The sequence below is a fragment of the Nyctibius grandis genome, chromosome 1 (assembly GCF_013368605.1).
Source record: "Nyctibius grandis isolate bNycGra1 chromosome 1, bNycGra1.pri, whole genome shotgun sequence".
Classification (NCBI taxonomy): Eukaryota; Metazoa; Chordata; class Aves; order Nyctibiiformes; family Nyctibiidae; genus Nyctibius; species Nyctibius grandis.
In genome coordinates, this window is record NC_090658.1 from 87,807,621 (window position 1) to 87,822,470 (window position 14,850).

The 14,850-nt window shown below is 38.7% G+C and overlaps 1 protein-coding gene across 6 annotated transcripts in view; it reads left to right on the top strand.

Moving 5' to 3' along the window:
* EPHA7 (EPH receptor A7) overlaps positions 1 to 14,459 on the top strand; it is a 187,580-nt gene extending 173,121 nt beyond the window's left edge. For 4 of the 6 annotated variants that reach the window (XM_068407398.1, XM_068407363.1, XM_068407371.1 and 1 more), the window contains exon 17: positions 861 to 975. In XM_068407398.1, coding sequence (XP_068263499.1) covers positions 861 to 975 — 115 coding nt within the window. Of the gene's footprint in view, positions 1 to 860; positions 976 to 14,263 lie in introns of those variants that run through there. The other 2 variants (XM_068407356.1, XM_068407389.1) reach the window with 1 other exon arrangement.
* The last annotated feature ends 391 nt before the right edge of the window (positions 14,460 to 14,850 follow it).

Sequence of the window (14,850 nt, forward strand, 5' to 3'; positions counted from 1 at the left end):
TTTATCCAGATGTGTACTAGGAAGGTGTGGAATTTTCTTCTAATTGGCTGGGGGCTGTCTGTATCCTGCAAGAAATGAATTGCATCAGGATAAAAGTCCGTAGAAGCAAAACAATTTTCTGAAGGCAAGCACGGCCTGTATTGGTACTACCATCTTAAACATGTCTTCTTGGCACCCTGCAAACAACGTTCGTGTCCTGGTGGTTGCCAAACACATGTAATTCCTCTTACAAAGAGCAGTGTTTTTCTAAACAAGTTTCTAAACAATATTCTCAAATTCGCAACCCTACTCTTATCTGCCTGGTATCACTAGGGGTCTCAGCCTATAGCTTGAGAACTGTCATCAGAGCCCACAAGCTTCTACTAGGTCAGTAGCACTAGTAGCAGTGGAATTGAAACAGCTGCTCTTCTTTCATTTGCATGATGGGTATGGGTCAGTATGCAAAGGGTTTCTCTAGGCATCTCTTTAGGAAGCAGAATGTGATCCCCAAAATCTTGTATTTATACGTAGCTTTGCCCTGAAATCCACTCGAAGTATTTTACATGAGAGGTGTCTCTTTCTTCGGGTGTCCTTAAAAGCCACATTAAAAGATTATCATAGTGCAAAACATGCTGGCCTCATTCTCAGATGAAGAAACACGTGCAGTGTAATTACATGACACTTGCCATGTAATTGCACTCCTTGCTGAGAAGTTGAACAGCGCCTATGTGAACTTCACAGTACTGAGTTGAGGTTCCAGTGTAGCTTCAATGTTAGAAACTTGTAGCCCAGACCTCTACATAGCTTTGACTCACAGTTGAATACCATACAACAGCAGTCTAAGTTGAAAAATTAACAATGTACGCATTTATCTTCCCCAGGGATGTGATGAGTTTAGGGATCACGTTGGTTGGTCATCAAAAGAAAATCATGAGCAGCATTCAGACTATGAGAGCACAAATGCTACATTTACACGGCACTGGCATCCAAGTGTGATAGACATTTCTCCCTTATGAGGGAGGTGACAGACTGAGAGAACAGCACTGGCCTTCAGTATATATGAAGTGCTGCTAGAAGACACTTGATTTCCTGGGTCCTTCCTGCAGTGAATAGAAGAGCTACAAGAAGCACCTACAGACTTGAACTCCTAAGTGCCACCAGAATTTATGAAAAGGGAATTAGGATCCACCAGTGGTGGCAAGGAAAACAGCAGTGACAATAAACAAAGTACTACCTGAATAAGCATACAAACACCTTGAGCTCTCTAACCTCCTTTTTATCTAATAGACTTTTTAAATGTACATAAAAATTTAAAAAAGAATATATTTGTCAGATAAAATCATGATATTATTGTTGAATTCAACAAAATATTTTCCTTAAATCTGTGATTTCTGAATCTTTTTTTAATCATTTGTGTTTATTCTTCATAAAGACTTTCTTTTAGTATGATGTTTATATCTTTGGACCTTTTTAGTGCTAATTCTATGACACATTACTACACTGGGTACCTCTGAAAGATTATTTGAGTTCCTAGAGATTTAAGAATTTAAGAAGCATGACCAAGCAATGTATATCTGTCCGAACTTTGGTATCCTTTTGTGCCATTTGCTTTTGTTAAATCAGCACCGTATTGACATGGCTAGCTAATTGGCAGGGAGTCAGGAAAATGCAAGTTGCCAAGAGCTCTGATATTTTTTAAAGAATTTTTTAAGGTTACACATATACTATCTTTTAAAAGAAAATAAAAGACAAAAAAAAAAAAAGAGAAGAAAAAAGAAAAGCAATAATGACCCCTAAGTAGTTCTAGGCACTTTTAGCAAATTGTTTGCAAGATGATTTTAATGGACTATAGTTAAAGTGAGATATATTCTAAGATGTAGATCTGCAACTGTAAACCTGCTGAGACACTGCATTGAATGGGCAAGTGATTGTAGGAGTGTCTCAGAACACAGGTGCAGTTCTCCAGTGCTACCTAAACCGTTCAATCTGAGCACATCACATTTTTTTCAATACTCTGCATTAGCAAATCTGAGAGAACTGGCTGGCATATATTTTATATGAGTTTAAGCCGTATGCAGTCCAGCTGTCAGAATAAGGACATAGATTTTATATGAGAACTGTAGAGCATGAGGCAAGGGGCAGTTCAGAATTTTCAAGTTTTTTACAAGCTTTTGCTGCTCTGAACAAACATGCGTGTGTGTGCTCACACAGACACAACAGTCATTCATCAGGAATACAGATGCAATAGTAGTTGCTCAATGGAATATCTTTTTACACCACTTATATATGAATTTTGGTTTATTAAAATATTTAACTACCATAAGCAATAATGAACAGTGTCTTTACAGATATTGCAGGAATGTATATGAACCAGAGAGAAATGCTTTAAAAAAAATCTGAAAATTGTGAACTACCCCAGCAACGAAATGCTGTACTTCCAAAGAGAATTGGGCTGCTTCTATTGATTTTGATAGAGAAAGATCCCAGGGATCAGTCATAAATTGGTCTTGTTTGATAATGTGGGCATCCACACAAAAAAAATAAAAACAAAAAAAAAACCCTGTAAATGTTCCTTTGTAAAATTTGTAAATTTTATTTATACTGTCTTGTTTTGTACACACATTTATGTGTAGTGAGCTCTGAATACATTGAAAATGCACTATATTTTTCTATTTTACTTGCAGAGCATCACAAACAAACATGTATATTCAGTGCTACATAATGTGTTTTCCCACATTTAGGACCAAAGATAGCTATCAAAAACTTAAATGCATCGTTTTCCCCCTCCTTTTTTCTTCCTCTTTTTAGATCACTGTACAGTGTTATATTTGTCATTTTATTTATTTGTTTCATTAGAAAAATCAGTTTGGTTATACTAATTTTTTTGTCCCCCCTGCCTTTGTTGAAGAAAATCTGTAAAAAGCTTTTAACTAGCATAATCCCGTTACATAGACACTTCCATTTGTAATCTTTGTAATAGACTGTAAATATATTTTTGGAACTATAATGCAATGTGCATAAGGGTTATTTTTCAGTGTCCATATATGATTGTTTATACAATTCACAGCACTTTACAGTCATGCTGAGAAGCCTAATTTATTGCCTGGATTTGGGCAGAGTAAGAAAAAACAGTGAATATTCTTATTTCATATTAGATTGTCATTCAGTAGAAATGGAGTTATTTTCATGTATGCAGCTCAAGATGGTTTTTTAACTATGAAAATAAATTTTCTAGAAATGCTGTAGAAGTAAGACGCAGAGTAGACTGCATGCCCAATATTGAAATTAGTGCATGCAAGCACTCAGCCAAGGCACTTTGAGTAGCCATTGGAACACTCTTAATAAACATCCATTTTGTGTTATAACAAATGCTAAGTGCCTCACTACTGGGGTAGCATCTGTGGGCAACTACACAGGGTGCTTGTTAATTTTGCTACTGCTTTAGGCACCTAGCTATGAATTTAGGAGTCTAAGTTCAGACCCCTGCTTCCTTATAAATCTTGGCTTATTGTTTCTAAGGGCTTGGTGGTTAAAGATGTGATGCAGCAATGCTGGTATTGCTGAGAACCCACAAACCCTAAATGCAGGAGAGCTGAGGCCTGGCTTCACCTTTAGGACTTGTTCAATATTCTGAAGCACAGAGGCCTCGAAGCATGTGTGGTGACCTGGGCTCACACATGTGAGAGTGAGGACCCTAATGGTATTTCTTCATTATTTTTCCTTGTTTGATATAAGCCATCTTCTTTGAATAGTAAATATATTTTAGCACTCATCTATATACCTTGACTGCCTTAATGTTGCCACAGATTTTTACACGTTTGAAAGTGGTAGAATAGACCCAGAAAGCACAATTGCTATCAATATTCCTATTGTATCTATCTGTTCAGAACATTACTGCAATTAAGAGCACATGCATGTGAATGGATTTGTAACTGGTAGAGCAGCAACTTATTGCTATTGGTTGCAGTTCCCCATGTTCCAGGAAAACATAGTCCAGTGTAAGAAAAATAAAGTGCCCGAGAAAGTTGATGTTCACGGGAGGAACTGAAGAAAAAGTTGGGTCGGAGGGAGAATTAAAGGCTAAATGATGAAACAAATTAGCTCAGTTCTAGCTTAATTTCATTGAATTTGGAAGTTGTGCATTGCTAAAGAAGACAGATTATCAGGCTGTCAGTGAGACTGATCTTTCTTGACTTTACCCATCTACAGACATCTAAAAGAGAGATGCCTAAGACAAGCAGGATGAATGTCCCTCTGGGAATGCTTATCGCCATTACCTGTAGAGGGAACCCAGATGATTAGCTTAAATTAGGCATCTAACATCTAGATAGTTAAAGTTAGGTGAAGTGATTCCTACCCTGCATGTCCTTGGCTGCTACAGTTTCCCCCGCAAGCTGAGTGTCATAGAAAGGCGGCCCCTCCACTACTAGTATGTCCCAGAATGTATTTAAACTGGGCCTTATTACAGAGAGAGGTGATTTCTTTTTATTCAGTGATTTGTAACAGACCATCTAAATACTTTTAGTATGTGGGTATTAATTGTTGAAAATAATTGTGATTGTTCTGAGGAAGACCTGCCTAGTAAATTACAGTTATTTAATATTTTACACAATCAGAAATATTTACTGACATACTGCTTCAGTCCAGAGGTTATGTGATCAGATATGATAGTTGCTGTTTGCAAAACCATGTTTATCTAAAGCCTTGTCATGTAAAAATCTCCAAGAGACAAAGATGCGTAAATGTATCTCAAAATGAATGTTGCCCTTAATATCTCAATAATTGAGCTTTGTCTGTATTATTTTCCATTTAAAATGAGGTTTTTATATTTGTTTAAGCTGGAGTTATCTGGCATCCACTGAGGGAGTTTGAAAAAATTATTTTAAATTGCATTTGCTTTTCTCCATCAATAGTAATATACGGTAAATAGTTTCCACTGTTTTGGATGTTACAAAAACTGTTGCTTTAATGTGGGGGATGAAGGGATGTATTTTTGTTTTGTTGGTGGTATTTTTTTTACATTTATTGGTTAGTAGTTGAAATAAAAAAAATAATTTGTCCTTAACTTTCTAAATAATTCATATATAGCAATTTTGAGAATTATTTAAATTCTGTGACTTTCGGCTTACTACTGAAGCGGTGATCACGTCACTACAGCCATAATACCAAGTGATGCCGCGACACCCTGCACAGGGGTGGGTTCAGCTGGCATTTTAATGCCCAGTAATGGCATGAAGCAGTCCACTGGCTGTGTGTGAGGAGTGAAGGCCACCTCAGCCAAAAAAGGGTCATTTCACCTTTTAAAGATATATATGTGACATGTAAGACCTAACACATCCTTAAAGCATTACTTCCCTGCACGCAGTTAGAAACTGATATGCTCTTCATATTTATTTGTGGTTTTTTGGTGGGTTTTGTTTGTTGGTTTGTTTGTTTGTTTGTTTTATTTTAAACAAGTGACATTTGGGGTGCTTGTGGAAAAGAACAATTCCCAGACAGGTTGACAAGCCCAGTTTAAGAAAAGTACGATACAAATTCTTGCCTAACAGTAATACTGGCAGCAGGTGCTGCAGGGGTATTCAGGCAGTTGGTACTATGATTTGCTGAGCAACTAGCACAGCAGGATTTCTGCATGTTCTGGACCTGTTAGGATTGTACTTCTGATAATGAATTAACTGGTATGTAGAAATAGGCAATGTTTTTCCCTAACTTGGAATGGACTTGCATATGGTAGATTTGGGATTGCAAGACTGCTCAAAAGTCAGCCTCAAACTAATTTCTAGTAAAACAAGTAATTCTGGGCAGCAGGCTATATTTTCTCTCCTATTCCCTTAAGGGTTGTCAAACCTAGCCAACAATTACTTTTAAAAAAGAGATCTTTATTGTTTGCATAGTGCAACCTTCTATTTACTTGGGAATAAGCAGTTCTGTAATTAAATTTCCTGAAAAAAAGGATAGGGGAGGGGTGGAGAAGGGGGGAGGGAATATAGAAGTCTGGGAAAAAAAAACACGAAAGCAAAGAAATAAAAACCCAATCCAACAAATGACCTGTGAAACCCAAAGTATGACTAGGCTCACCATTTTTGTAACACATTCCATATAGGAGTTTGAAAAATACAAGAGATTAAACCCTAGACATAAAATCAGCAATATCCTGACAAAAGAGTAGTTGCAAAATGCAAGCTATATTTGTGGGAGTTTTTTCCTCTCTGGATTTGATTTTGTGAGATTTTTAAGTTAGGATAATTAACACACGCATTTAAAGTCTGTTGGGACAGACTAAAGGACAAAATTAGTGTGTCTATAATATCCACGAAATTCTCAGTGCACTTTCAGGGTGGATAAGGGTCAGGCAGCTTGAAAGTGAAAGGAATCATGCGGAGTTTATATGCTATACAGACCATGTAGATTATGTCCAGCAAGATTATGAAAGGTTAAAGGTTAAAGAGGAAAACCTTCACTTTTGTACCTGGTGAAAAGTCAGAAGATGGGAGTGAATGAAAAGAGGGGTTTGAAGCTGTTCAGAATGTGTGAGTCTAAGTCATAGGGCTCTGCAAGACAATGCTGGCAGGGGACTTAAGGAGTGTCAAGATTTTTTTTTTAAGTAAAGAGACACTGTTAATAAAATATACCTAATAATATAGTGTGGACTGGTTTCGGTACTCTGATTTTTCCTCAGGCCAGACTGGAATTTGTCAAAGAGACTAAACTGAGACAGATGGGAAAGCAACTGGTAATACACAGCTCACTCAAGCAGACTTGAAAGAGACATGAAAGGAGAATTTTACATTAAAAGCCTGAAAATAAAACATGAACTCTGATGATATTTACTCTCAGAAAGTTTTAGAGTAGTTTTCTTTAAGTCTAGGGTAATGATAGCAGATTTTAGCACTGACACTATACAAATTGGGTGAAATTAATATCTAATTAGAGTGACCAGAAAAGAACCACAAGTCAAAAAATAGTTGATGTCTTGATAGACTGTGAAAAAGATGTGATACAGCCATGCGAAACTTGAGTAGCCAGCCAAATGAATCTTGGACAAAACAAGACATAATGCCTAGGGCCAGAAGAGCTAAATCAGGAACAGAAAATCTATTCATCCATGGACCAAGGCATCTGTATTTAATTGAACCAAATAACCAATTGTAGAACTGTGCTGCTAATAATAATTAATACTAATAATGAAAAACTACAACTTAGAGGTCATCTGATGAATCATAATATGGGTAACTGAAAAACACACTCAGTGCTTAAGCCATAGCTATGCCCAAAGACTTATGTGTGCTACTGCTGTTAGAGTTCTATGACTCTGAGTATTTCAAGTCATTTATAAACTGGAGACATTTTAGCCCCAAGTCCATAATTGAAGCCTTCCTCTTTCCTGCTCCCCCAAAAAAGGAAGGAATGCTGAGGAGTCTATAAGGTCTATGAAGTGCAATAGAAATTATCTTCTGATTATTTCCTTAGAAAAAACAAGAAAACCGTGAGTTTATCTCTTACATTAAGAAACAAACTTCCTGCTCCAAAGATGCAGTCTCACTGAGAAGAAAAATCATCCATTAGTTTTACTAGAACATCCAAATCTGGCTTGAAAGAGGGTAGACTGAAGAGTGATAGACAGAACGTATCCACATTGATCCCTCGCATTTCATGTCTGTAGAAACATTATTCAGGCAATTTCTTGACTACCATTCAACCTGTCTTACAATGCCAGCTTCCACTGGCTTCCTGAAGGGCTACATGTCTGTTTTTAAGATGTCTGCTGGAAAACATGTTCCAATTTCCTTTCCTCAGGGACGAACCAGCCTATGCCAAGAACGCGTGTGTAGCTTGAGAGTAAGAAGGTGCACGAATCTCAGCTTAGTTCTCTCCAGGGTGTTCTTTTCAGTCATAGTTGTAAATTAAATGTGTTCTCCCACTGGGGTTGCACATAGTAAATTGCATGAGAAATCTGATTTGCCTGGAATAAACTTAGTAAAATCATCCAGATACCTCCTGAAAACCATTCAGAAATGACAGTTTTTAAGTGGTGGTTAGGATTTTGTTCAGAAAGTGAAAGAGGTGTGTCTATGGGAAGTCTGCGTTTGCAGCTTTCTCACCCCGTAAAAAACTCCACTTACCACAATATGGAGTTTTCTGTGTGGCAGATATCCTCTGTCACTGTCATTGGAACTAGACCACAAATGCAAAATCTATGAGTCCATAAGAATAAACAAATAATAAATTAATTCTGTAACAGAATTAGACCAAGACTTTGCCTTTTATTCAGTTTGGTATTGGCAGCACTGGTACTTCCATGTGGGGTCAGTGGAAGTGTAAGATGGGTCCAGACAATAGAAGAGGAGAATGGGATTGGGTGGAGTGAGGGGACTCTGTGGGTGGGAAAGCAGAGGCTGAGAGGAGGTGGTGGACCTGTGGGTGACTTTGGCAATCTTTGTATTTCTCTTTCAGGTCTTTGTGTTGCAGAGCCCTTGCCCTCAGCCCGTTTCATCCCAGATCTCTCTCCTGACTCTTTTACTTGAATAGCCCCTTAAGTCCTCCCTTGTATTACTTTATACAAAATAGCAGTGTCTTCTTCCCTAGTAGCCAGTGTTTGTAGCCTCATGGGCTGCTGGAGAGGAAGACAAGGTTAGATTCAAATCCAGGCCAATATGCCTAGAGGAAAAAAATGGGCCAGCAAGGCACTGAGAGGAATTCCTAATGAGGATTTTCCTTTAATATTACTGGGCCTCGGTACTATGGACGAGTGATTGCTATTGTGGAGAGAAAGGCTGTACCTTACTATAAAACTTCCTTACTCACTCCAGTTCATCCAGTGCCAAGAGCAGGAAGGGGGGTGGGGAAGAGGGGAGAAAAGCTTTCAGGCACTTCTTTGTAGTGCTCTTTTCAAGAAAAATAATTGTCTCAATGCCTACATTACTTAAACTTATGCAAGGGACAAATCCTCTTTGATGCTTCCTGCTTGCTGTCAAAAGCATCCCAGATGGACTGTGTGCTGTCTGTAGCAAATCTCAGTCATAGGTTGCCTCCTCTCCCATGAAACTGCTTGCCTAACATGGGAGTATACATTCCAGTCCCCCAGACAGTATCTTTCTTGTGGTAGTTTCTTGAGTATCACAATACCAAAGACCTTTTGCAGGTGTCCATGTTTGTTTCCTTGTGCAGGGATGTCTCTGGCTTTTGAGGGATATTTCCCTAGCCATGAGGAGGGAAACTATTTTTTGCGCTGAACTATACTTCTGTATCTCCCCAGCTGGCATTAGTCATTAATGCCTACCTAGCAGTACCTATGCTTCACCAGGAGGTAAGTAGAAGATGACAGTGAGGAAGGAACATTTAGTACCCCAGCAACAACAAATGCAACGTCTGCCTATAACCAACAAACTATGGGTCATGGAGGCAACTCCAAGTGATCTGCACTCTAAGTGCAGAAATCATTATTCTTGGTCAAAACAAAAAACAAAAATAATTCTGTGTATGAGAGAGGAGGGTGTTGAATGCGGAAGAGCTGAATCAACCAGGCTTACATGTGATCTGCCCAGTAGCACCAATGATACAAGCTAATGGAGTATGTTTAAAATAATATCCAAATCTTTCTCTTGGCAGTACCATATAAGAGGGAGCTGAATGACAGAAATCAAACCACCTGGTGAGGGGACTATTTCAGGGCAGTGGGAGGAAAGAGTTACCTTCTGTGATTTTATACTCCCCATAATGAAGGGGGGAAAGTCTCTTCTCATTCTTTTATACTCTTGTAAAACTCTTTCTTGTGGATTTTATGAAATGAATATAGCTGGATTAATGAAAATCATATGGAAATTAATGCTTTACCTGTGTTATCTGCTTCTGAATTATTTGCTGAAAAATAATGAAGATATTCTCTATTACCTTTCCGTATAGTAAAGTATCTTATTAATTATGGAAAAAGAAAAAAAAAATCCTTATGAAGTAAACCTTCAAAGCAGCTAATACCAATTTTGCACTTGTATATTGAAATAGGTTTGTGTAAAGCTGAATTTATCTTTTTTTTTAACATCAGATGCTGTCAAGTTATTTAAATTTAAACTAGAGGAATGGATATTTTATATTTCATAATGATTTTACAAGTGGTTGCATGATATTTGAGGTTGAATTTTCAGGTCTAAATTAGCACTGCTTCACTTTAGATACCAGAGAAACAGAAACCACGTATCTTAGCATACAGTTATGCATCTGCACATCTGTCATTGAGCCATTGCAGCATACTTTTGCAAAACAGAGTATCATATTTGGCAGCACTTAGACCATAAGTTCTATTGTGTTGTTCCTATTGTTATTGTATTCAAGGCCTTTTGGTGGTGGAAGCCCTTATTAGCTAAATCAGTGAGCACTAGTAAGCAGACGAATGTGATGTAAATTGGTAGAAGCCATTTGCTGAAAGTACAGAGATATCTCACAGAGGTGATGTCCAGCTGTTACTGAACTCTCTCTCCTTGTCTAGCATAAATTTGACAGTCTGCCATTGTTTTTTACAACCCCATGCACCACTACAGGCTTGGGGAAGAGTGGCTGGAAAGCTGCCTGGCAGAAAAGGACCTGGGGGTGTTGGTCAATAGCTGGCTGAATGTGAGCCAGCAGTGTGCCCAGGTGGCCAAGAAGGCCAACAGCATCCTGGCTTGTATCAGAAATAGTGTGGCCAGCAGGACTAGGGAGTGATGGTCCCCCTGTACTCTGCACTGGTGAGGCCACATGTTGAATACTGTGTTCAGTTTTGGGCCCCTCACTACAAGAAAGACATTGAGGTACTGGAGTGAGTCCAAAGAAGGGCAACGAAGCTGGTGAAGGGTCTGGAGACAAGTCTTATGAGGAGTGGCTGAGGAACCGGGTTTGTTTAGTCTGGAGAAAAAGAGGCTCAGGAGAGACCTTATCGCTCTCTTCAACTACCTGAAAGGAGGTTGTAACAAGGAGAATGTCAGTCTCTTCTCCCAAGTAACAAATGATAGGATGAGAGTAAACGGCCTCAAGTTGTGCCAGGGGAGGTTTAGATCGGATTTCAGGAAAAATTTCTTCAACGAAAGGGTTATCACGCATTGGAACAGGCTGCCCAGTGAAGTGGTTGAGTCACCATCCCTGGAGATATTTAAAAGATGTGTAGATGTGGTGCTTAGGGACATGGCTTAGTGGTGGACTTGGCAATGCTAGGTTAATGGTTGGACTTGATAATCTTAAAGGTCTTTTCCAACCAAAACGATTTTATGATTCTATGATAAATGCAAGAGCAACCCAACAGTCTGACTCCTCTCTTGCTTATTGACAGCTGGATTGTGGCTACGCATAGTTCATGATACATCACTGATGGAAATGTAACACCTAGCTGGCATCCTTTTACCTCTGTTTCCAGGAAGGCTCACCTTACTTTTTTGTGATTTGATGAATAGCCTACTTCTGTTCTGAGAACACATGGAAATTTTACATATCTCTTGGGTGAGAAAGGCATAGAAAGAGTAAGACTGTCTCTACAGATTTGGGCTGTGGGAAAGTGGTGCAAGAAGACCAACATGATACTTTCAGCCTCTGTGTGGGAAGGGAGAAACTCCATAGGTATTCATATATTGTCAAATGCTTTGAGCTGCAGCTGCTTGCCTGGGAACAAGGTTTGTTAGACTAAGCCTAATCCAAAATTACCTCTGGAATTCCCACCTGCACTGTATAGTCTTTTACCTTCCTGAAGTACCTTTACCTTCCAGCAATCCCCTCCCTCTTTCACTGAAATTGGTGTTTAGACCACTTCTCTGGAAACAAGGAGACTGTTCCCTGAGTAAAATTGAGTTTTTTCATGGAAGAGGTTGAATGGCCTGTCATGTCCCAGAAGAGCTAGTATCTTGGTCTGCAGGCACCACACTTTCCCATATCATTCTTCCATTGCTGCACTATTAGGTGAAATGTATATGATCTCTTTGATCCTTTTTTTAGGTGTGTTTACTCTTGAAAAGATGAATTTAGGCATCTACTTTCAGAGCAGGTTTGGAGCTGTAAATCCCTGAAAATAGTTTCCTGAGGACACATCTAGATTTACTGCTGGAATACATGATGGCATACCCAGGACCCTCCTAAGTGTGCTGAGTACTAGTTCCTGTTGAGTTTCCTTGCTGTGGAAGTTAGGGTGTGGGTGGTAACTCATGCGTGTGCTGATTTTGTCCCGTTATTGACTACAGGTATGGCCTTGGTATGCATCAGAGACTGAATAAATGAGTACTAAATCCAACCACACAGATATCCCAACCAAGAACCGAAGCCCTGTGCTCATCTCAGCAGGGCTTGTCAGCTGGCTTATCTACTGTCTTTGACTGGCCTTCAGTTTCTCAAAACCATTTCAGGTTTCTATCTCTTCCTAGGAAGAAAGAGTGTCTAATTCAGGCCTGGAATGACAGTGGACAGCAGGGCAGCTAGAAGTGAAGCATTATGGTAATTAATATCACGGTCATGAAGATGCAAGGAAATTATCAAATCGATTTACCGTGTGTCACAGAGGGATCCCCATCTCCCATTTGTTGGTGTTTCATACTTGTTAGCTTGCACCTTGTCTCCACTCTGGTGAACCTAGTACTTGGCAATGAGAACCAGGTGCAGCCCAGAGTAAAGCCATGCCACAGTCCAAGGTATACGTACACTATCATCTCATGAGTCTCTTGATCTGGAGACTTTCGTCCTGGTGCTGATCATAAAATGTCAGTAGAGGCATAGCCAATATAAATGTAACCTGAGATTTTAAATACCTATGTATTTAAGTGCTATTTGTGACTACCATTTGCCTTTAGCTTTGAATAAATTCACACGTCAATCATTCTTACTAGTTCAAAGATTTACTTGCCGTCAAAGTAGTAAAAAGAAACTATCAGAGTCAAAAAAGTCTTCCTTTTGGAAAGGATTTCTCCTCAGAGTTCTTTTTTTGCTGCATTCTTTTCTCACACATTCCTTGCATTACAAGGGTTTCAAAGGGCAGGTGCAAAAAAAAAACTAATAGAAGCAAGATTTAGCTTAGTTAATGCCTTCCCTTCATGTAAAATTAGTCCCTAGGACACTACACTAGAGACAGAAAGAAACATTCTGTCCCTCCATCAGGTTGCTTTCTCTAGCCTCTAGCTTTTTTTTTTTTTTTTTTTTTTTTTTTGCTAAGCCTCAGACATTATGGCTATTAATATTGTCAGATCCTCTTGTCAGTTTATCATAAAACATCTGCTCCCATTTTGTCCAGTTTGGTGACAGAGATATATGGCATGCTACAATATATTAATAATGCTCTTCTCTTCAATGAGTATCTTCCCTTTGATTCACACTGTTCAATAATCTAATCCATGTGCTGAAATGACAGATACTACTTTGGAATCAACTGTAAGAATACTGGTTGGTATGGCAGGGGGGACATTCCTCTGCTGGTTTATTTTTCTTTAGTATTAGTGTTACATTGGCTTGTCTTAACGTCTGTAATAAATTGCTTTTCTCTCAGGAATTTTAAAATAATTTAGGTAAGAGATTGCTAACCATCTGTAAAATAATTTCTATTCAGTCCTGGCCACCATCCATTAGTCCTGAAGCTATATTGTTTTAGAGATTTCATATGGCTAGCCTGTCACTAAATGTACAGTAAAATCCACATTTTTTCTTTCCTTTTCTTTTTTAAGCTTTGGGGTTTATTTTTGACAGCATGAGTAAAATAAACATTGTCTTGGGATGTCTAATATCATGTAACAAGTGAAACAAGTCAGTTAAAATGTTTTGTAAGATTCTTCGCAATACTGAGAGCTTCTGCTAATATCAGTTAAGCTAAAGGAGAGTCTATTTTATTAGTTTACGTGATAGTAGCTAACTACCGCGTGTATGCTTTTTTAATTAAGCAGAGTTTAAATTGAACGGACTCATTCCACCCTTTTCCTGCTTCTCTGTTTCAAACAGTTATCTACATCTTCTTCCAGTCCTTAATTTTATACCCAAACACCCATCTGAAAAACTGCACCTCATTCATTTGTTTCCTTTATTTCAAATACTGAAATTGTCAAGTATAACCCTGTGGCTCATTGAGATCTAAAGTGAAACAAAACTACATCACCTTCATGTTAGAGGTATTTGCTTGGGAATCTTTGGGTTTATTGATGTTTACCTAGCTAGTCAATGAGAATTTTTGTCAAGTAGTGGTGTATACATGGCGATGACAATGATAGTGTAATTTGCCTCTATTACTTCCTAATATCAGGATTCTGCTGCACTGCCAATTTCATATCTGTTGTTATTATTTGTTTGACAGAATCAAAAACATGCCAGGTGCTTTGCAAAACAGAGAACAAGAAAAATCCCTTTCCAGAAGAGATGACAGCCTGAATAGAAATGACATAATGGCAGGAAACAAAGGAAGCAGAAAGGGGAAGCAAAACAAGAGTTATAACCATAAGATCATGAGATTGGTTTGGAGGCACAGTGAACGCTATGAGGCATTTTTTTAAAGCGCATAAGGACTGTAGTTGGGATTAGAGAATGGAAATGTAGAAAAGAAGCATGGAAAGGAATGGAGAAGAAGGGAGGAACAGACTGGCAACAGGAGGAAGAGTAAACAGAGGTGTATGGGAGAGGCCAGAACACACACCTGACAAACTGAGGATTATGACTAATGCCAAGAATGAAAGACCACATCTGAAGAGCATGATGATTTCAGGAGAATGGCGAAGCAGGACATGGTGATGCTGCTAGGGAGAGAAGAGCCAGCAAAGCTGCCCTGGAAGCCTGCCCTGGAAGCTCCTCACACTAATATAACCCTGCTTCCCCATCTTCTTTCTAGCTCCCCTCTTATACACAAAATATGTATACAGAAGAGCAAAGGAGAAGGAGAAGCAGCTA